Source organism: Hermetia illucens, chromosome 1, assembly GCF_905115235.1.
Source record: "Hermetia illucens chromosome 1, iHerIll2.2.curated.20191125, whole genome shotgun sequence".
Lineage (NCBI taxonomy): Eukaryota > Metazoa > Arthropoda > Insecta > Diptera > Stratiomyidae > Hermetia > Hermetia illucens.
The window spans coordinates 114,475,200-114,499,319 of record NC_051849.1 but is presented as its reverse complement, the minus strand read 5'-3'; the positions used below and the strand labels follow the sequence as shown (position 1 = coordinate 114,499,319).

The 24,120-nt window shown below is 43.1% G+C and overlaps 1 protein-coding gene across 1 annotated transcript in view; it reads right to left on the bottom strand.

Moving 5' to 3' along the window:
• Window positions 1–24,120, bottom strand: part of LOC119661252 (E3 ubiquitin-protein ligase MARCHF2-like) — a 48,166-nt gene that overhangs the window by 4,356 nt on the left and 19,690 nt on the right. Inside the window, exons 5-6 of the mRNA XM_038070500.1 lie at window positions 621–773; window positions 497–558 (exon numbers count right to left, since the gene is read on the bottom strand). Coding sequence (XP_037926428.1) covers window positions 497–558; window positions 621–773 — 215 coding nt within the window. The remainder of the gene's footprint in view (window positions 1–496; window positions 559–620; window positions 774–24,120) is intronic.

Below are 24,120 nucleotides of genomic sequence, written 5' to 3'. Positions count from 1 at the left end.
ATAAGCTAAAGTATCCTTGCTTTTTGGCGGTAACACAAAAATGTTGTTGAGAACATATTAAAAAACCAAGGCTTCAATGAAGTGCACAATTTCGTTTTTGTAAGAATGTGTATATCCTACCGAAAATGAATTTTGCTAAAATTAAAAATAAATAATTCATGCGATATTCAGACATGTGAGTAACAGTAAAAACATAGTGTTCTTTCAAGTTACTGATCTGCTTACTAAGACTGACCTTTCTCTAAACTAAATCTGACCTTTCTCTCAACTCCTGCTTTATATGGAGTTCGAAAGCTATCACAAGTAAAAAATCGTTACAGTACTTTTATTAAGACCGCAGTCTGGTCCGAAAATACTGTTTAATCTCCAATATATACATACTAGGTGAAAATTATATACAAACTTATATGAAAATGGTAGGGAAACCCTACCAGGAACTCCCACTAAACAAACAAGAAAGGCCATCTAGGCTTAAGAGCAAACTTCGCTTACTTACCTATACCAAGGAACCAACTGTGATTTTAACATTACAATTAGATTTACAATATACGCAACCGTCTGGAAAGAATACCTCTGTTAATTATGTGATAGCAACATGCAACTTCATGGGAACATCTTACCACAATTAGAAGAAATACGATCAGAGGCCCCTGGGTCCACAATCGGGAGACTGTGAGCCGACTATTGACTTGCAGCATGTGAATTCCGATTAAGGAAATTGCCGCAATCCCAAAAGTGACGATCGTTAATAATAAACAAACTAAAAAATCTGTCTGGAATATAGAAGAATAAATGAGCAGAAAATACATATACATATTAGCTGTTTGAATCCAAAACAATCCAAGGAGGGAGACAGCAGGATTCGATTTTGAAATTGCTCTCTTTATGTATTTCCAGTGTATAAATATTTATTATTTCATTTTAATAGTTTAATAGTGCTAATTTGCTTTCTCCTTGTAATTGTCTTTATATAATAGGAATGTATAGTTGGGTTTGAACTCAAGCACAATCCGATATACCTAGTATAGTCAAGAACTGAATCTTGGTCGATATAGCCGGTAGCCCTCACCAGGTATGCCAAAAGCATCCGGATGGCTCAAGTAGTTAGAACGCTGGGCTGTTGTAGCAAAAATCGCGGTTCAAATCTCGCTAGAGGACAGTGGAATTTGTATCGTAATTTGGCACCGGATACCAATCGATTCACCTGTGAAATCAGGGTAATACTCTCGAACGAGCGCCATGCTGTAGTGTATCGTTTCGGCCTTCAATGAGATGCACATCAAGCACCTGATCCAATATGGATTGTTGCGTCAACGATTATTATTATTATTATCAGATATGCCAAAGAAACTCATGCGCTGGATTAAATTGCTCCTACCGCCATTGGAAGATTCTTGTTATGGACACTACCACCTGGGCGATTTAACGACCAACGCCCTACATACTGCTCTATGCAGATGACGTTTTCCTGACGTCTAGTAACAAAACTAATAACCAGTAATTTGTCCAAAAGTGGAATGATTGCCTCATGCAGCACGGTCTGAGACTGACTCTGAACAAAACCAAACTTCACGTTCAATGCCACTCATCTTCCGAAAATTGAACGATTTATATCGCGATTCAATGCTATCAGCCAATAGTGAACTGCATTATGAAATTGCATCCCGCATTTACGAAACTTGGACGAAGTGCAACCCAGAGCAAACGATCTAGTTTTGAATCGATCGTGGATAAATGCAATTTGCACTGACGAGAACACACTGTAAAGATTGGTCTCAACATCGAAGCCTATGGAAAACAACCAAAACATAAAGCCTTTGCTGTCATGCGAAAATGTATTGTAACATCCTCGATTATCGCAAATACCTCGAGTAATCACGCGGATGGTTTTACACTACAGGAATATGTCAATTGGAAAACAAAGACGGCGCAAATATACAGGAGGGCTGCACAAGGCCATACTCTTACCTACATGCCCGCCTTATATTGTCCGCCAATGGAACATAGTTCCAAATTTTCCTTGCTATTTTTCAACACTCTTCCGGTCTAACGGTACGGTAACATCGATTATAAAGCGCGCCCATTCTTCCGTAAGAAGCATTACTAGATCAACGCGACTGTGATAGTAGTAGTTTGACTAAGTTATACTTCAAACCAGGATTTGGATAGAGAATCTTACGGAATCTTTGCCAGATATCCTGCACGCAGATGTTAAGTAAAATGCGACTAAAATGGATAAAACTGTTAACGAAACTGAAGAAAGGAACTCACCTCACGACCTTTGGTAGTCGAAAACGGAGTAGAATGTACGCACCCTCGTAGACAACGATAGCGCATTCTCTAAACCAAATGTGAATTCCCACGATATAACCTGGACATTCTAAGATAAGATGGTGGGACTCGAGAGAGTATTCCTCTGTCCCTTCCGACAATATGTTTTTGTATTCTGGAAAGGCAAGCGGTCGCAGATACGAATCCGGTGGCGGATTGTCTCTAACAGCTATCTTAACCTCGGAGCCGATTTCTGACAAACTTCAGGCTGCAAGATTCCGGTCCAGGTTAAGGAGTATGGTAATTGAATAGTGCTTTGCACCAACAGTGTGATCGTGACTGGTGATCTGAGTTTCAAGATGGGGTCTGACAGCTCGTCACTCGGCGATGTAATCGGGAAACATGGTACTGGCAGAAACACCCAACCCGCCTGAGAATATCGATGAGTATTGGGCCACCATCAAAATGCTCTCTTCTTCGATGCTACGTAAGTCGTTGGCTTCAGTGTATTGATGAAGGGAAGGGGTTTGGAGTCTCTATTGACCGCTGTGAGTGCTTGCAGGTGTTACGAACTCAGATTCAGTGCAAAATCTCGAGCAGTGTGCGCATGACAAAGTGGAATTTGTTATTGCACTAGTAAGGGAAGTGGAAGATACCGCAGAATGCAATGATTTCAGAAATGCAAACCGCAGCGCGAAAAAATTTGATTGATGTCGCAATCCAAAGAGTTATTTATCTCTCAGTTTCTGCAGATCTGCTATTCCGGGCGAATATCTTGGGAATGCGAGGCCTTCGCTAGAGAGTAGAAAATGGAGATAATCGTTAAGATTCCAAAACAAACCGGAAGCTCGGCGCTTTAGGTATGAAAGGTTTTGTTTGTTTCTTCTGAGAGTATACTCGAGTGCGGAAACTATCCCATTTGTACGGTAGTCCGCTATGTATATGCACTTAGCATGTCAGACTACTTACTTTAGTGTGATATCGATATTTAGTTGCAGGTAAAGTCAACTTTGAGCTACTGTAACTTTGTTAGTAATAGTATGCTTTTGTAAAACTGGGGATAATATGCTTCGTATTATACTCTATACTACTACCAACTTTTTTAACTGGGATAAACTTAAGGGGGGACTTTTACTCAATTTCCCCAAAAATATGGTAATATACTATTATTAACTTAATTTGAGCAGATATCGATATGAAGAGTAGTTTCTGAGAATGGGTCCATTAAAAGAATCATCATTTTTCAACCCCCCCCACTTCCCGCCTTTCCAACAAATCTCAAAACTAAGACTGGCTTCGAAAAGTACTAATCGGGAGCTTTCATTTGATAACCCACATGACTATATTCGGTGAAAAAAAATGTTACACCCCCCTTTTGCATGTATGGGGACCCCCCTAAATCTCACCTAGAAGGATATGACTCACTTCATGCTGGGGCGTCCATAGTTCCCACCTTCTCACTAAATTTCGTGTTAATCGGTATAGCGATTTCTGAGAGAAGTGCGTTTGACAGACAGACAGAGATTGAATCGATTTCAACAAGGTTTTGCCAACTAAACTTTAAAAAGGAACCTTTTCTGCATATGTATGACAATTAGAGGAATATATACGTGCTCCCTGCCTTCGCAAAAATAATAAAATAATAGCTATAATAATCCAGAAGCGAAAGTTTGATGGATAAAATGCGCGCTGGTTTCCTCTCCGGATCTTTCTACGTTGACCACATTAACAGCCTACCCATCATTCTGGAATTTCTAACGGAGTTCACCTGCTCGTCATTAATTTCAAGAAAGCTTTCGATAGCGTGAACTGAGAGTGTATTTGCCGTGTTTTGCGTAAGGGTCCCCCCCTATTTGTAGAGACTAATAGCTATTATCAGAGCAACAAATGTCCGCATCGAGGTAAAGTCTCAGAGGGATTTGAAGTGGATGTTCTTCTCCTTATTTTCGGTGGCGTTCTTCATGCTGCCCCATCTGGAGGGCATGGATGAGTTCAATGGATGACGACTTCATTCCTCAAACACCTCGACTATGCTGATGACGCCTATTTGTTCTCTTACCAAGTCGCTCTAGATTTGGAAAGAGAAACAGATAAAATTGGATTGAAAATAAACATCAGCACAGCCATATTTCCCAGCTTAACTGATCATGACACTCTTCCGATTTCCATTAATTGCCAGATCATTTAAACTGTCGAGCAATTTGCATATCTAGAAAATATTGTTTGTTCATCGCATTAACAGCACAAGATCCGCCTTCGTTGCCCTGTCTGATATCCGGAAGTGCAGTTATCCCCTTACCAAGATCAAGTTGAGCTGGTTCTGGGTTAGTGATCTTTCTGTGTTTCTATATGGTAGTAACACATGTTAAGTGACCTCCACTGTCACACGAAAGCTCCAAGCCTTCCAAGTATCATCGAAGTATGCTGGCTTGATGCTATTTTAAACGAAGAATTTGATCAATGCACAGATTTACCCACTGTGGCTAATCTGATCGGAAGACGGAAATGGTAGTGGAATATGTCACCTATATTTTGGAAAAGAAGGCGGTTGTTACCTACCGTTTTCACTAATTCAGTTGAGCGATGAGTGAAAATAGAGTGTTGTTTAACGATCGTAAATGGCGCATTCGGATGTACTCCAAATAGTGACAAATCTTTGAATGCCACCGTGTAGCATTGGCTTCGAAATTTTTCAAAAGGTGGTAAAGTAATACTAGATATAGATACAAATTCTATATTGGTATTTTCAATGATCGATTTTGCATTTATAATGCAAATATTGAACACTATGAGCATGAAACCCGGCCGAAACACTTATAATATGCGCTGCTTGAACAATTCATAATATAGATAAACGATGTGGAGAGATCGGCGTCCGACGCTGTGAACTAGGCGAGAACCGACACAAAATTGCTAGGGAAGGCAAGGCAGGTGGGTTAGGGCAATCTAGAAGGGTAGTCGTATAAACACGAAAAAGGAAAGAGGGGAGCGGAAAGGCGAAAGAGGAAATATACGAGCGGAGAGAGAAAAGAGGAAATATACGAGCGGAGAGAGGAAAGAGGAGAAAGAAAAGAGGAAAGAGGGAAAGGAGAAAGAAAAGAGAAAAGAGGGAAGAGGTAGAGATAGGGGAGAGGAGAGAGGAGGTAGAAGAGAGGACATACTTCTTAAAATTACACGGTTTTTTTCTTTACTTTGCAAAACTCAATTTTTGTTAATAATTTTCAAGCTATTTCAAAAGTGGAAAAGAGGAAATAGGCGAGAGGAAAGGGGCGAGATGGGGAGAGACAAGGACAGAGGAGGGGGAAGCGAGGAGAGAGGACACCACTTAGGTTTTTCTCTTTAGGTTGGAAGGTTCAACTTTTGTTAATCATTATCAAACGACATTTTGCCGTTTCAACTTTTTTATCAATTTTTGCAACTCAATTTACAAAAACTTCCTACGAAATTGACTCAACGAAAACATTGGGGAGCCGTCATTTTAACAATTTTAACAATTTAGGTAGAGGAGAAGGTCTAAATGTGGCCCCCCCTTTTGTTTTTCGAGCATGAAAAGAAAAATGAAGATCGGCATGTCAAGTTTCATGTGCTATGCATTTCAATATTCTCCTGGTCATTGATTCGTAAGGAAAAAACATGATAAAATTCCATATATTTTTAACAAAATCGTATATTTCGACGTATCCAAAATTTTGGTTTTGATGTAAAGTGTGGGTAATATGGCACCCAGGGGGCCATATTGGAAGTATGAAAAATTCTTTAAAAAATATTCTCCAAAACTTAACAATTAAGTAAAAAATAAACAATAAATTACCTTCTTTTCTTAAAATTAAGTAAATCCATTAATAAAAAAATAATAATGAACATAATAAAAACGAAATCAAGATAAAATACATATAAAATAAAGTTATCGGCAAAAATCGCAAATATAGTAATCTCCTTCGTTTCCCGCACAAACGCAATGAGCCCATAAATTGCATCCCTGGCATTGAATCTACTCCTCCCCTTGTTGGTCATTTGAATACCTTGCATCACAAAATAAGCATTCTGCATCTAAGCTCGTTGGTATTTTATCATTTGAAGGTCCTTCGTCGAAGCTGTCGGATTGTGTGTCTAAATGATTTTCATCTGAGACAGTGGTTTTCCCTCCACGGCTACGACTTTGGATATTGTCAGGATTCTGATTTCCATCTGAAGCACTTGATGTACCTGCCAGGTGTGTTCTATATGCAGAAGAAGTGAGTACTTTTCGCCCTCGATTCGAAGTTTTATTTTTAGGTTTTGGTATTGGTTGAATAATTTCTGGTAAAACTATGATGTTTAACTGATGATGCAACAACTCATCTCTTTGCGATGCAGTCAAATTTTCCTGTGTGTTGCTCCCTGGGCGGTTTTCGGAAGTGTTTTCATCGTTATAAACTTGAGCTTCTGCTAAAAAATCTGCGCCAGAAAAAATCTGCGGATTAAAGGGGTAGATTCCGGTGACGCGAAATCCATTTGCAGCGATTTCTCCTGTTGAGCTTCGTAGATAGGCTCGACCAAACAATTCGGCGATATCGTAGGGTTTAAGCAACCGATCGGAATGCAACAAGAAATTTCGGATTTCTTCACTATAATAGGTTTTTAGTGCCCCCATAAAGGTTTTATCCAGGGGCTGCAATTTATGCGTGGTGTGAGGTGGAAGAGTAACTATTGTTACATAGTTCTCATGAGCTAACTCCAGAAGTTCAATGTTACGAGTGTGGTTGTAATGCCCGTCGAGTATTAGCAGTACAGGCGACTCCTTAGTTGGATTTGTTTTAGAAAGAAAATGACGAAACCAATCGGTGAATAAATTCGTTTGAATCCAGCCGGATGGGTGGACTTTGCCGATAGCACCATGCGGAGCTCCTTTCATAAGTATATCGGAATAATTTTTTCTGGGGAAAATCATCATGGGTGGTATAAAAAACCCGGAAACATTCATACAGCAAACCACGGTCATCAATGATCCTCGTTCCGCAGCAGTTAAAGCACCTATTTGTTTTTTGCCTTTCTTCCCAATTATTTGAGGAACTTTAGATTGAACGATTGTCAGCCCGGTCTCGTCAACGTTGAAAATGCGATCAGGAGGGTATCGAATTTTTTCCATTTCCGCCTTCAAAATCTCAAAAAATTCCTTTACTGCCTCACGGTTAAAGCCTTGAACACGGGCAAAAGATGTTCCTAATGGTTTCCTTAAAGAAAGTTCGTGTTTGTGTCTTCGTAGAAAAAGGTCTAACCACGAACGCCCTGCTATTTCCTTTGTAAAATTGTTGGGTATGTTATTTTTCAAAGCTAACTGATAGGCCATTCGCCGAACATCTATTCGTGTTAGACCATAGTATTTCGCTTCCATTAGAAGAATATACTCCACGAGTTTCTTTTCTATATTAAGTGGAAGTACAGTTTTCCTGCCTAGCGGTTTTTCAACAATTTTTTCAGATTCTCCTAGATCGTGCACCAACCTTCTTAATGTAGTCCTCGGTACGCCAAACATTTTTACGGCTTTTTTGTAACCCATCGTCTTACTCCTGACTGCATCTATAGCTTTTTTCATTTGTTCCGGGTCCCATGTTTTCCTTTTTTTGGCTACGGTTAACATAATGCTGTTCCGGGGCATCTATAGGAAACAATGCAGCAATCTTTAATACTTTTGTGTTTCAAACATCGATTATGGCCCCCGGAGGCCATAATCGAAACCGAACGGGGGGCCATATTAGACTTATGCAATCACAGAAAAAAAAAGCAAAAAATAAAACGAAAAGTAAGCCGTGCTTCAGCATTACCTTGATATGTAATACTGCTGAACCTGTAAAAACTTTTTAGCACAAAACACCATTTAAACACGCCACATTTACAGGAATACCGACAACAAATATCTTCTTGGAAGAAAGTTAGAAGAACACAAAGAACAGAAACTAGAATTTGTCTCTACCATTTGTCATTTAAATGACATATGGATACATGAAAAAACAGCTGTTAAGATTGTGGTTGTTGCACAGTGGCGTTTTTATCTGTGGCTGTTTTGTGTCGCGTAGAATCGTAGGGGGCCAAAATACCAGCAGGGGCCAAATTTAGACCTTCTCCTCTAAACTTTTCATGCACACCCCACCGCATCTGTAATAAAAGCCGTTTTAACGAACATTAATTTGTTGTTTGATTCCCTTTATTTTTCAGAATCTTCAGTGCTTTACCCCCTTAAGCGACATTCCTGCAAACCCAACTGCTTGCTGATATCCTTAGTGAGACAAACAATTTAATGTTCTTAATATACTGCTACAATGTGCCATGTTAAACTTGGAAGTGATGAAACGATTCCCGATCCTAATGCAGTTGTAATTGTTTTTCCGGCGATTAGTGATGAGGATCGCTTCCGCCTTGTCCTCCGCGAGTGTCAGTTCAGCACTCTCTAACCAAGCCTTAACAACACTGATTACTTCGCTTGCGTACAACTCAGCATCCTCGAGATGTCGTCAGCGTAACCCACCACCGTGGCCTCCTGCGAAAACGGAAAGTGAAGTATATCATTATACATGATGTTCCATAGTAGTGGGCTCAGTACGGAGCCCTGTGGGACACCTGTCGAGAAAACCTACTCTTTGAGTCCATCATCGGTATTATACCAGAGTGTCCGCTCTTTCAAGTAGCTATCGATAATAGGGGCGACATTTTCCCCATAGTGTCTAGAAGACATATGGGTCTGTAGGAGGACGGCACCCTTAGAGATTTGCCACCCTTAGTCAGCAGCACCAGCTCCTGCCGCTTCCAAGGTGCAGGAATGATACCCTTCGACATACACGTTTCGAACAGCTCCGCGAACATCGGTCTACATTTGCCGTCAAGGCCCGGGGCTTTGCTGTCGTCAATTCGACTGCAGATCTCCAGCAGCTCGTCCCTGATGGCTGATGGAATCGGCGTCACACTTATGGGAAGTTGGAAGGTGTCAGTACCCCCCTCTTGAGCACGAGGGCACGTGGATCTGTGGAGATGATCGGCCTATCGCGATTTCATAGGCGCTACCACAGGGATTTAATCCGCTTCCAAACAGAGCTCCTTAAGAATTCCCTCTTACTCCGCTGGATGGTGAGCCCGTCTGTCTGCCTATCCATCTGTTCGTCTATCCGTGTGTCTGCCTATTGTCCGATGTCACACGAAATTTGCTCCGAAACGACTGGAGCAATCATCTCCAAATCTGGTGAGAATATGCTGTCAGTGAACCGCTACACGTGCAACGGGTGGGATCATTTTGTCTTAGGTTTAAGGGGAGACTCCTCATATATGCGGAAAGGGAGAGCAAACATTTTTTTTTTTAACAGAATATGGTCGTGCTGGTTATCGAACAAAAGGGCACAATTAGTACTTATCGTACATGACCTTATTTCTTATATTAGGTGAATTACAGGGCATTGAAGACTCAAAACTTTTCCCTCTTAAAATAAAACAGGTCTCGTTCTCAGAACCTACCTAATGCATCCATGCAAAACTTAGGCATAAATTTACCAGAAAACTTAACTTGAGTTCATTTTATAAATGCAAAGCATAGCATAAGTGATAATATAAGGCAGAATTTTAGAAAGTTTGAAGGCAATCGTACTATTAATAACGAAGTTATAGAAGATATTCCATGTGGATTTATAATAGCCGAATAGTTCTGAGCCCACCGTCTACTAATGGCAACTCGGTCGGGTCCGCTCTTCAATAGATGGCGCGATCACTAGTCTAGGCGGAAACCTGGCAGTTTCGAACAAAAGTTCATACCCCTGTCTGGTAACAAAAATAGAGACAAATGACGCCTGTTTCTGGTTTCGGTCCCGCTGCTCTAGTGGGTGGAGACGCGAGGTAGCGTTTGATGAGGTTGCCTGCGCTCTGCGATCGAAACTGACTAACCGAACAATTTTTGTGCGGGTCAGAATCATGTATGAACGCTTATTTCTATGTTCTTTCTGTTGACTTCAAGTTCTTGAGTTTTTTTTCAAAATATTCCATGAAATTGTCTTTTTTGAACTTCTTAGCTTTGATTGCATTTATAATCTTCTCACCAGAATTAAAGGCCTGTGGCGCGGCAGGATCTGCAGCATTCGAAATTTATTTCGGATGTTGCGGATGCGGACGGGTAGATGGCGCTGAACTCAGAAACTCTCCACTCACTCGTTTTCAGAACGCACCAGGGGAGTGGAGAACCAGCGGTAAAAAAATGCCGTTGGTTGGGACAGTAAGGACCGCATGGAAATAAGTCGGTCTCTTCTGTATCCAACCGCGGCGCGGATCACAAGCTCGTGGAAGTTCTGCAAAGTTTGTATTACAAGCGCTCAGTTGCATGGCGTGCATATAAATATCAGAAATAAAAACATGCGAATTTTGCGGGATTAACGTTGTTATTATAATTAGTAGTTTTTTATTGAAACCTTTCGGTACAAATAAATAAAATCCTTTGAAATGTTTTCAGACGTGCGTCAGTAGTGCAATATAATATGATTTGAGTGTTCTTTTCCAAATGATTACCACTTCCAGTTTTGCATTTATTACTACACAAAGAAATCTCTTAATTCCAAGCTAATTTGGTAGACGTTTTGATCATTTACCAAAGGCCTGTCAATTTTGTTTCTATTTTTCGAAATAACCAAAAGTCACACGTTGCTAAAGGAGTGGAGTATGCAGATGCACAAATTTCTTCGATACTTCAGAGCGCAATAAAGTTTTTGGTTTCTTCTGCAATATGCAGTGTGAGCCTGTACATGGATATGGTGTAGAGAATAGCGTTGAAGTTTCTTTTTTGGCTTGCTCTCCAGCAAATTTTTGAAAACTTTCAGCACATTTCTGTTTACCAATTTGCTGTTACTATTTGAATTTCCACAGGAATAGCAGCTACAACTTTGGCTCCGGTGAAATAAATTGACATTATCACTTTTGTTGCTGACTTTTGTGGCCTTGGCTTCACGGCAGATTGACTTTTGGTCTCCATACCTTGGCCTGTTGTTTGGTTTCCACATCATACATATACATCACTAAGCTTCGTCACTTGTGCCGATTTTGTTGAGGATGCTAGACTGGACAGTTTTAGATGTCGGAAGGAAATACATATTTAGGAAAATGAACGCGTGCTTTCTTTTGAGCATCCCTTAAAATGCGTGAAACATATCGAGAAGATTTTTTCGTGTTTCTCAGACGATAATGAAATATTTTTGACACAGCCATGGCGTGCGAGCATTTCTTGAGTCAATCTGCGAAGTTCGTTCATTTTAACTTGCACATTCCTATTAGCAGTCGAAGATTTGGGACCCTTCGTGCGCTTCGTCCTTCAAAGGGGTGTCCTGTTTGGTATCTTCCAAATACATTTGTTGTAGTTTTTAAAGAGGTTGCATTCACCACATACGCATTTTGGGGCTCATTAAAAATTTGCGTTGCTTCACCTAACGTCGCGAAACCTGGAAAATAACGCATCGATTTCATGCTGTACTAGTGGCAGAATTTGTGCAAGACTAGCATCATCAAATGTATGATTTGATTTTAACCAGCTCTTTCACACAATTTCACATAATATATCGCCAAAACTAAATAGCCTTCAATTTATGAAATTATGTACCTAATTAAAAATGAAAGTGCCACTTTCCCGAACTGTTAGTCCCGCCGATTGAAATTCACAAAACTATTTATATGTGAAGGGCTGTCAGTTTCGGATTTGTTTCGAAAGCATCAGAGAAAGTATGAAATATTTGAAATAATTTAAAAACTGCATACTACATCTTATGTAGAATATATAAAAAAAACCAATTGCATATTTCATTTCGGCAGAAAAGTGTACTCAGGGTTTGAAAAACTCGGGTTTGCAGTCGAGGCGGGGATGAAAATTATGTGGATCCCTTTATATCCTTTTTAATATGTTTGCCTATGTATATAATATTTATATCAGCTATACCAGGAGAAGTTCCAGCAATTTTCCAGCCAAAAGACAAAAATATTTTAAAGTACCACGTATTTTAATCGAGCTCTATCCACAGTATAGTTGAACCCCTATGAACCACAACTGGAAGTACTTTCTCAACCAAAAACTTGTTTCTGTATATGTTACTTCTGGTTGAAGCAGTGATGAGGTGTAATCACCTTCCTTCTTTGCCGAAACTGCTTCCTTTGTATTGCTCCTGTTTACTCCTTTGTGAAGCTGGGCAAGTGATAAGCCAACAGCAATGAATACGAAGGCAAGCGTTTAAGACGGAAGGAATTCTAATCCGGGGAAACGACATGGAGAGGCTGATACTCAACGCACATGAATCATGGTGGACATGACAATTTTTGACAGCGAAAATGATTTTGGTTGTGTGTGAACTATGCTCTTGTCGCAAATGTCAGCAAAAGAATTCAATCGGATCCACGAAAAATCAAGGACTTACGCTCATTTCACAAACGCCTGCGACATTTTTTATTAACCCAGGAGTCAGGAATGCCAAGGTAAAAGTGTTCCGCTCTGCAAAACCGGACGACCACCTAGACCCAATCGACGCCGCCAACGAGTAGTCGAAGGAGATGAGGATTGACGGTCCGACGGGGGCTGACAACCCCCCACGCAAGCAGATCATGCTGAGGGTGACGCAGATAAATCTGCAGCACTCGAAGTGCGCCTCGGCTAATCCGCTCGTCTTCCTCTTAGAGGAAGACATCGACATCGCATTGATACAGGAGCCCTGGGTCGGAAGCGACCGAACCATCAAAGGGCTCCAAAGCAAATATTTTAATTTATTCCACAGCACAGGAGACGCTGATCAGGATAGACCTAGAGCATGTATTCTTGCGAGGATGAGTCTGCACGCTTTCCTGTGCCCGGAGCTGAGTTCCAGTGATCTAGTTGTGGTCAAGCTGGAACAGGCGGGGGCAGAGAACGTGTAATATTTCCTCGGCTTACATGGCTCATGACCGATCAGCTCCCCCAGAAGAACTACAACTATCTGACGAATACCATAACAACAAAGAAAGCCAACCTGCTGATAGGCTGCGACGCGAATGCAAGGCATACGCTTTGGGGCAGCTCTGAAATCAATGAAAGAGGTGAGTCATTCTTTGATTTTATTATTACTTCAAATCTATCGGTGTGTAACAGGGGCAGCACACCAACCTTCCATTTCCCATGCTCGGAGAACAGTCACGGTTAAGAGGAGGTTCTTGATATCACCCTAATAACCGACAATGGGATTCTTAGGGTGGAGGACTGGAGAGTGTCTGACCAGAGATCCTTCTCTGACCACAGTTAGATACTCTTTAGTCTAGATCTCGCCGCAGAGGTCTCCAAGCCCTTTAGAAACCCCAGGAGGATCGACTGGAGAAAGTTTGGTCAGGTAATTAAGAACAAACTCTACGGTGCGGAAATTGGTAGGATTGGCATGACAGACGAACTGGAGTCAAAGGTCGGGGCTCTGGAGAAGGCATTTGATATCGCCTTCGAAGTCTCGTGCCCTGCTAAGTACAGCAAAAAGACCCTGCCACCGTGGTGGAACGAAGATCTCTCTAGTCTCAGGACTCTCTCAGCTGACCAGAGAAATCTTCAACATCTGCTACAGGCAAAAATACTGGCAGCCATACAAGGACTGCCAGAAGAAGTACAAGTCGGCCATCAGGACCGCCAAGAGGCGGTCTTGGCTGGACTATTGTCAGAACATTGAAAGCACTAGTGAATCCGCGAGGCTCAGTAAGATTCTGTCCAAGGAACATAAGAGCCCATCCTTCCTTAAAAAGTCGGAAGGCTCCTGGACGGAATCTTCTAGCGAAACCTTGGAGCTGCTGGTTCAAACGCACTTTCCTTCCAGCGAGGAGGACTGTGAATCAGAACCTTGCTTGGAGGGTTTACGGCAACCCGAGCTGTGGGAGACTATCAATTAATTACCGAGGATAGGAATCGACTGGGCTATAAACAGTTTCTCCGCATACAAGTCTCCTGATCTCTTTCGAGCTGAAGACCCTAGAACGCGTCCTGGACATTCACTTAAGGACGATTATGGAAAGAACACCTTTCTCTAAGTCCCAGCATGCCTACCTCAAAGGAAAATCCACAGAAACCGCCCTCCAGGAGGTAATTGGCACTGGTTGAGCGGTCGCTGCAGTACAAGCAGTATACCCTTGCTGCCTTCTTGGACTATAGAGGGAGCTTTTAACAACGTCAGTACCAATGCCATCAAGGAAGCCGTGACCGGTATTGGATTGGAGGGGTATCTCACGTATTGGATTATATCCATGCTGAGTACCACGATAATCCAGTCTGATCTGGGAGGCAACCACTTGACCAGAGCTTTGAACAGAGACACGCCCCAGGATGGCGCCACCTCACCCGTACATTGGACAGCAGCGGGGCGAAGGTGGTGGCGTATGCCGACGGCTTGGTGATATTAGTATCAGAGATTTTTCTGTCCATTATGAGCGAGATCTTTGAAGGAGCGTTGCGAAAGGTGTGCTGTGGGCCGCAAGATGCGGACTCAGCAGAAACCCAATCAAAACGCAACTGATGCTATTCACCACCAAGACAAGGATACATGAATTCCATCTACCACGGCTGAATGAACAAAGATTGGTTCTTTCCTCTAATGTAAAGTATCTGGGTGTAATCCAGGATCCTAAGCTAAATTGGAGGTCGAACATAGAACTAAAGGTTAAGAAGGCCTGTCTAGCCTTCTATGCCTGCAAGAGAACCTTTGCAAAGAAATGGGGTCTCCGGCCGAGGATGGTTCTCTGGATGTACACCGCTGTACATCTGTACTAACGCACGGCTCTATTGTATGGTGGCAGGCTTTGAAGAAAAAATACAATAGAATGAAACTTAATAGGATTCAAAGAACCGCGTGTGCAGGTGCTATGGGGGCTCTACAGTCCTGCCCGGCAGATGCTCTCAATGAACTCCTGCATCTCCACCCCCTAGACCTCCACAGTAAATATGTTGCAGCGTGCAGTGCCGTCAGACTACGTGAGTTCGGATACTGGGACAGCGAAGTCCCATGGCCACAGCAACATCCTAGATGAAATACCTCGAGAAATCTGGGCATCCCCCACGGACTATGTCACACGCAAGCTGAACTTTCACGAGAAACTTTGCTGTGGACCTTCCAACCAGGGCAAAGTGGAAGACCGGTGGCGTGCTGCAAGACTATGACACGGTATTCTTTACGGACGCACCAAAGATGGCCTATGGAGTCGGTGCGGGGGTTTTCTCGAATACACACGGTGCATTCAAGTCATATGGTCTCCCAGGTTTCGCCAGTGTATTCCAGACGGAAGTACTGGCGATATTGGAAGTCTGTCGATGGCTGGAACGTGAATCGAGCCCCAAGCATAGCATAGCCATTCTGACCGACATCCAAGCGGCCATCAAGGCCTTGTACTCAACGACGACATCTTCCCGGCTGGTGGGGCAGTGCAGAGACGCGCTCAACCATCTGGACGGCACGCTCAAGGTCACTCTCCTCTAGGTTCCCAGGCATAGGAACATAGAGGGGATGAGCGGGCTGACGGATTGGTCAGGCAAGGCTCTGCTTTTGGCAGTCCCTCGGCAAAAACAGCCCGATCACGAGAGCTCCTCTGCCAGACGCGTGCAAATGCATTCAAGATTACGGCGGTCTGCACGGGGCACTGGCCCACAGCAGGACAGTGCCGCTAAGCTCGGCATACCCTACAACTCGCATTGCGGAAGGAAGGAAAACCCTCATGCACTTTCTCTGCGATTGCCCAGCTCTCGCTCGAGTCAGGCTGCGGACACTGGGTAAACCATTCTTTGGGGACCTCAGAGAGATTTCTAGCTGTAGGGAGAGAGCTGCTTTCCTTCGTGAATACTACAGGCTGGCTCTGAAGATCCGAGCCGGCTGGACTATGCCTCCCTGCTCCCATAACAACAGTCACGGTCTTAAGAGTTTGTGGCATCAAAAGGGCCCACCAAAGCGCTAATTGAGCTCCTCGGAGCGGCCACTGATACCTACCTACCTACCCCATTATTGTTTTTAAGGTTTTGTGTAAAACAAAACCTTATTAAAATCGATTCAATGTCTGTCTGTTTGTCTGTCTGTCTGTCACACGCACTTTTCTCCAAAACGACTAAACGGATCCGAACGAAATTTGGTGGACAGATGGGAGCTATGAAATCTCACGCATACAGCGAGTGGCATAAATTTAGGTGAAGTTTAAAGGGGGCCCCCATACATGCAGGGGGGGGAGTCCAAGGGGGGATTCAACATTTTTTTTCATCGGATATAGTTATGTAGGGTATCAATGAAAGGTCCCGATTTGTACTTTCCGAAACTGACATTAGTTTTGGCATAAATTGCAAAGTACGTGAGTAAGGAGTCAAAATGTACGCACTTGAAGTGAGACAGGACTCATTTTCGGAAACTAGCCAACCTAAAAATCCGAAAAAAATCAGGGTGGTGCGCCTAGATGAAATCTAGGCCTCAAAATATGTCCCATTCCGATATCTGCTCAAATAAACTTACTAATAGTACATTACTACATTTTAGAAATTTACTGAAAAACCCCCCTTAAATTCATCCTAGGACCTCCAAATTTTGTACCAATATAGGCGACAATATTTCGTATATATGTGCTAAATTTCATGGAAATGAGGCAATTAACGCCAAAGTTATAGCAATTCAAACTTAGCAATTTCGCTCGAGTTTACTGCTTCCAAAGCCATGCAAATCAGATGCTGACGTCATAATTACCCGGAATAACTGACATTCGCGTGGAATATTAAAGTCGCATTTATGAAGAATCTATTTATCTGCAGCCCTTTTTAAGGTTTTGTGTAAAACACTTATGTGAAATCTAATCTTCGAGAGATGTCCCATTCCGGTATCCGCTCAAATAAATTTACTAATAGTATATTATCAACTTTTTGATGGAGCATAGAGGACAGTCTCGTGCATACACATGCCAAGTTCCATGAAAATCCAACTATTAGTGTCAAAGTTATAGAAGTTCAAACGTATCAATTTCGTGCTAATTAACAGCATCCTAAGCCATACAAATAAGATGCTGACGTCATAATTAACGAGACTAATTGAAATTCGAATGAAATATTAAAATTCCATTCAAAAAGAATCTAATTCTCCCTAGCCCTTTTCTATATTTGATGTTGGTTAAATTGCTGGCATTTGCTAATAATATTAAACTCAGAGCGTAAAGAGTGTAAGTGTATATCAACACAGGGCTTCCCATCAAATGATTTATTTAAATCGCTTTCGAGAAAGTAGAGGGCAATGGAATTTTTAGCTATATTACACGGAGCTGTCGTGCACTCGTCGCTCCTCACATCTTTTTCTTTTTCTTCAGCCTTCAGTTCACAAGCGGGGTCGGCCTGTGGTGATCGGTTTCGTCATTTTATTTTATCAAAAGCCTGATCATGATGTAATCTTGAGACCTTTAACTCCCCATCCAGCATATCAAGCCACCATTGTTTTGGCTGGCTTTTTGGTTGCTTACCATTGCTTTCGATGTTCTGACCAATACTGGTTGTTGAATTCTCGTTAGTGTGAATTACGTGACCACACCATCGAAAACGCCTCTCTTGCAGTTTTTCCACGATCGGTGCAAACCCGTTCGATCGCGGATATTCTCATTTCAGACGTAGTCAAAACGTGTCACGCCACCAGTGCAATCCAACATCTTCGTCCCCATTCCCGCAAGACGCCGTTCATTGATCTTTATAGCCGGCCAATACTCGAGAACTATAGAGAGCGGTAGACGGACGACATTGCAGTAAATTTTAGATTTGGGACGTGCACAAAAGAACAGCAGTTGGGGAATGCCACTTCATTCAAGTTTGAGGAAAAACTCTCGATAACTCGACTGTCTCAACCGAGAACTGGAAGCAGACTGGGCTCTGGAAAATAATACTGTGAAATATGGCGGTACAAAGCAAATAGTTCAACAGCAGGTGATATCAGCTCCGCAATAACAGCAGCAGGTTGTGCTGCAGTAACAACAAACTGGTTTACAACTGCAGCAACAATATTACCAGCAACAGGTAATATTTTTCTAAATATGAAAATATTATTGACTTGTTCAAATTTATTTAGTTATTTGATTTAAATATCAATTTTTGATGTTACTATTAATTCACAATAACATATTTACAATTTAATAATTTTTAAAGATGATTCCTTCTCCTCGGGCTCCTTTCTGTCTCGAACTGACACCGAAAAATAATTTTCCCTGTCAAAAATTGTTTTCCGATGTCACGGCCGTGCGTCTGAAACGCAAGTTGCTCATTCCGCAACAGTTTTACTGAGGCTTCTGTCATTCTTGCTACAGGAAATGAAGTTAATGTTAGTTGCGGTGGGCAAATGTGTTCATGAAGCTTTTACAGTACAATTGACAAACAAGTCGGAATGTCGGAAGCTCGGCGCTTCAAGTATAAAGTTCATCTTATGTGAGCAACTCTCTATGCATGTAAGCAACTCTCTATGCACGCTTCTTCATTCGTACATAACAAAATATTCCTTCATATGTTTTCAAACAAAATATGTTTTCAAACAAAATATGTTTTATGTATGTTTATCCTACATAGACAAACATTTCCTATTACCGTATACTGATGCGTGCATATATATGACGTATCTTGACGCATTCCCACTTTACTCTGTGTACGAAAGCATGCATATGCACTCATATGTCCATCTTATTGAACACTAGCCGCAAACTTTATTAGCACCTACATATACATGCACATGCCTCTCTTCAGCAATTGACACTTATATTCAAATAACTAAAAGAATCTAAAACAAGTCGGGAAACCGGAAGCTGGACGCTTCAGGTATGAAAGTTTTTTTGTGTACCTCTTTTATAAAAACATTTGAGTATGCATTTGTCAACTATTACGTAGCAGAAATATATACATATATTATGTGAGAATATCCAGTTTCAAATGATATTGACACTCCAAGTCTTGAATTTGCATAGAAGCGACAAATTTGGCCTATTACAACTTGGTTAACAATAGTAGGATTTCCACCAAATTTGGATCATGCTCTATATCATAACCTACATTGTTGCAAAATTTCATGGTCCTAGGATGAACTTAAGGGGGGTTCTGTAACCAATTACTAAAAGCTATAATAATAGTATTATTAACTTTATCTGAACAGATATCAATATGGAGGGTATTTCGGGGCCTAAGCACCTTATAGTCATTTTCAGATTTTTCGTTTGCGTAGTTCCTGAAAATGACCCCGTTAAAGAAATTATCATTTTCAACTCCCCTCATTCCCCACCTTTGCTCACATGACTATATTTGGTGAAAAAAAAACGTACACCCCCTTTCGCCACCTCGCCTCCTCCTTAAATTTGAACTACAATGATGTAACCCACGATATGCATGAGCGTTCACAGTTCTCACCTTTCCATCAAATTTGGTGCCAATCGCTACAACCGGCCCCGAGAAAAATGCCTGTTACAGACAGACAGACGGACAGATGGACAGACGGACAGACGGACCCTGTGAGGAGTGGCCAGATCTCCCATCAGGCGCGACCCCAGCTGGCGGATTGGGGCATACCTATTGATGTGTAAATATATGTGTTCATGCACTTTTCTTTTCTGACTGTGTATGGGCTAGTGTTTGCTCATCTCTGCTGCGCGGACCAAAATGGCTATGGCAAGGATACCCAGAACATAAAACCACCATGGAAGACGAGAGAAGGAGTAAACTTACGGTGCAGGGGCTCGGAACCCCAGTACCGGTGGCTTTTGGGAGTGAGCAAGCGGGCTCCCGGTCGTCGATATCCCTCGACCGCAGTGCCTCGGTGGTGGACAACTTGGCCACCTTGGCATATAATGTTACAAGTGATTTGGATCTGGAGAAGGAAGTGTTCAAGCGAAGTACGACCTTACCGAGAACACCAGTAGCAAGAACAACCAAGGATGAACTAAAGGCGGACCGTTAGACGACGAAAGCTGTGACAACACCCACCGCATATGTTCAAGATGCGCCACAGCAAGAGGTGCTCCAAGAACAAGGAAGAGATCCATTCAGAAGAAGCTCGCCAACTTTGAGATCTCCACCAACGACAAAGACGATAAAGGATAAAGTACAGGCAAGGTCAATAAACGCCAAAAGTGAAGGAGCGTATAAAAGGAGCAACCCTGTGAGGGCTTATAGGGAGCAGAGTCCCGATCCGGAGGAATTACCCTTCACCCAGCTTAGGGCAAAAATAGTTGAGCTGTCCGAGTTTATCAAGGACAAGCACAACGTGCACCATGCCATAAAGAATATGGTGAGGGCTATTAGAGTTCTCTATAATAGATCACAGATGGAGGAAAAGAATAATAAGACCACGCCGAACCCCGCTGTGCCAACAGTATCACAAGCGACCCAAGTGACACCTAACTGTACTATTATCGAATCACAGCGAAATAAGCGAGTACGTGAAAAAGAGGGGGATCCCATAAATAATCAGCAGGCGGCTAAGAGAAAAAAAGGCGGATAGGACATTCTAAAACCCAGCACCAACAGCTCAGAAGGAGGAAAGCGTACAGCGAATGAAAGAAAGTCGACCAGCGTTGCGAAGCCCAAGAAGAACGAAAACGATGGATGGACTAAAGTTACCAACAAAAAAGCGAAACGAAAAGCAAAAGTCCGAACTCGCCCAGATGCAATTGTTATCTCCAGTAAGGGCAATCTGTCCTGCGCGAAGGTACCCAAAAAGGTCAAAGCTGATCCCGACCTAAAAGATCTGAGCGGAAATGTGAACAGAATCCGAAGAACCCAGAAAGGAGATCTCATGTTCGAGCTGAAAAGATCCAGCGGTGGCAAAACTGATAACTTTCGCACTCAGGTGAAAAACTCACTTGGGGAGAATGCCGCAGTGCGTGCCCAAAAACTTGAGATCTATATACAATGTAAGGATCTCGATGAAGTGGTATCGAAAGATGAAATTTGTACTGCTCTGAAGGAGCAATTCAAGTTCAAATACCTTACAGAGGAGTCTGTTGTGGGCCTACGAAAAGCCTGTGGTGGCACTCAAACGGCCACAATACGAGTACCAGCGGAGGCAGCGCAGATGTTGTTAGCTGCCGGAAGGGTTCGGATTGGATAGGTTGTCTGCCGTTTAAGAGAACAAACCTCACTAAAGAGGTCCTTTAAATGCCTCATGTTTGGGCACTTCGCGAAGTCGTGCACCAGCAGCATTGATCGGTCCGATCGATGCAGAAGATGTGGGGAGAAAGGCCATATTGCCAGAGAGTGCAATAGGGACCTGCCTATTATGCGAAGCAAAAGAGGGACAGGATAACCGGCACATTGCCGGAAGTGGCAAATGTCCGGAATTTAGGAAGGCGCTCACTGCAATGACAAGATGAGGTTTATTCAAATAAACCTCAATTATTGCAGGGTCGCTCAGGATTTACTTGAGCAGACCACGTTCGAATCTGAGATGGAAGTTGCCATCATAAGTGAACCGTATAGAAACCGTCACGGTGGCATATGGGTCACAGATTCGACTGGTGGAGCGGCGATATGGACTTGCGGTCGACAGGCCATACAATGTACTGCAAGTCAGGCAGCCAGTGGCTTTGTGTGGGCGAAAATAAGTGGTGTATATGTATACAGCTGCTACGCCCCACCAAGTTTGACACTGCCTGAATTCGAGCAAATGCTTGATAATCTGGTTCTCGACGCAAGGGGGCGAAGTCCAAAGGTGATTGCTGGTGATTTCAATGCTCGGGCCCTAGAGTGGGGTAGCAGAGAATCAAATGTTAGGGGGCGCAGTTTATTAGAAGCTTTTGCGCAGAGGGGCATCGTCTTGGCTAACGAAGGTGCTGTAAACACCTTTCCGAAAGGGGGGTTAGGTTCGGTTGTAGACCTGACCTGACCTCCGCAGATCACGTGTCCCACTCTCTTGCTGAAAATCATCCACGGGTTATTCCCCCAGCAAGAGGAGAGCGCCGACATGACTTTCAACTACCTCTGAATGTGATGGCAATTCCTCCAATCATCAGAGACGAACTGCTGGGAGATCTCCGGAAGAATAGGAGACAATAAAGCACCGGGTCTGGACGGAGTACCGAGTAAGGCCCTTAAGCTTGCCATGAAATCCAGGCCGGACATGTTCGCTGAGTTGTTCGAAACGTGCATGTCCGAGGGAATATTTCCAGCGGTATGGAAGCAGCAGAAGTTGGTGCTTCTGCCTAAGCCTGGTAAACCTCCAGGTGAACCATCCTCATACCGACCCATATGTCTTTTGGACACTGTGGGGAAAATGTTAGAGCGGGTAATCTATAATAGATTACTCCCGGTAGTTGAGAGCCAAGGCGGCCTTTCAGATCGGTGGTATGGGTTCCGAAAAGCCAGATTGATGCCATCAAATTAGTTACTGGCTTGGCCGAAGATGCAATTCATGGAAAGGGTGGTACCAGCAAATATAGCGTGGTACTAACCCTGGATGTGAAAAATGCATTCAATTCGGCCAATTGGAATCAAATACGGAAATCCCTAGCGAAGGTTGGTATTCCGCCGCAATTGTCGATAGTTATTTAACTGAAAGGACGCTCTGGTACGACACTGATGGCGGACCGCAGGAGTACGTCGTTTCCGCGGGTGTCCCACAGGGCTCCATATTGGGCCCACTACTGTGGAACATCATGTATAACGATGTACTTAATCTTCCCCTTCCGGAGGAAGCCACAGTGGTGGGTTACGCTGACGACATTGCACTGGTTGTTGTCGCAAAGCATCTCGAAGATGCTGAGTTATACTCCAGCGAAGCAATCAGTACTGTTAAAAGTTGAAGCTCAGGTCTGACACTCGCGGAGGAAAAAACAGAAGCGGTCCTCATCACGAAGCGCCGGAAAACAAACTATCCCTGTATAAGAATCGGGAATCATATCATCACTTCCAAGCCGACCATCAAACACTTGGGGGTGGTGATAGACAGGAAGCTCAGTTATAAGCAACACGTGCAGTATGTTTGCGATAGATCGTCCACTGCTAGTATGGCCCTGGCGAGGATGATGCCGAACGTGGGAGGGCCACGGAATACCTCTAGGTTGCTTATAGCCAGGGTGGTGGCCTCAATCATGCTCTATGCGACCCCAGTTTGAAGGAAGGCATTGCAAATGTCAGTTAACACTAACAAACTGACTGCAGTATACAGGAGGACAGCCTTGAGGGTATGCTCTGCCTTCAGGACTGTCTCAGATGATGCAGCATTCGTCATCTCTGCAATGGTGCCGATTGACATCTTGGCAGATGAGATGGCGAATATATACAATGCGAAGCCAATCTCTCCCTTATTGCATACGAAGAAGGCTGAGAGGGAGAGATCCATAAATAGATGGCAAGAGCGGTGGGAACGCTCGGGAAAGGGTCGGTGGACTCACAGGCTCATTCCTGCCATCAAGGAGTAGGTTGGAGAGACGACACGGTGATATTAATTATAATCTCACCCAGTTTCTCACGGAACGTGGAGGATATCTCCAATACCTTCACAGGTTTAAATTGGAGACCTCACCCGACTGTCCAAACTGCGATGGAGTCCCAGAGGAGCCAGAGCATGTATTCTTCCACTGCCCGAGATTTGTGGAAGAAAGGAGGAGTCTAGAGGAGACTCTAGGAGAGGTGCTGGTATCGGAAAATCTGGTGCCGAAAATGCTAGCACATCAAGAGAATTGATATGCAGTCAACTCCATGATCGGATCTATTCAAGATAAATTGCGAAAGGCAGGGGAAAGGGTAAGAGCACGGTCACGTGTGCCGCGTGTGGAAGAAGGGTGACAAAGCTAGAGTGAGCTGACTCCGCCTCGTGATGTAATACCTTATGGTGGTTCCGCGGGGCACAGAGGGAGTCGGGGGTGGTTTTAGTGGGTAAA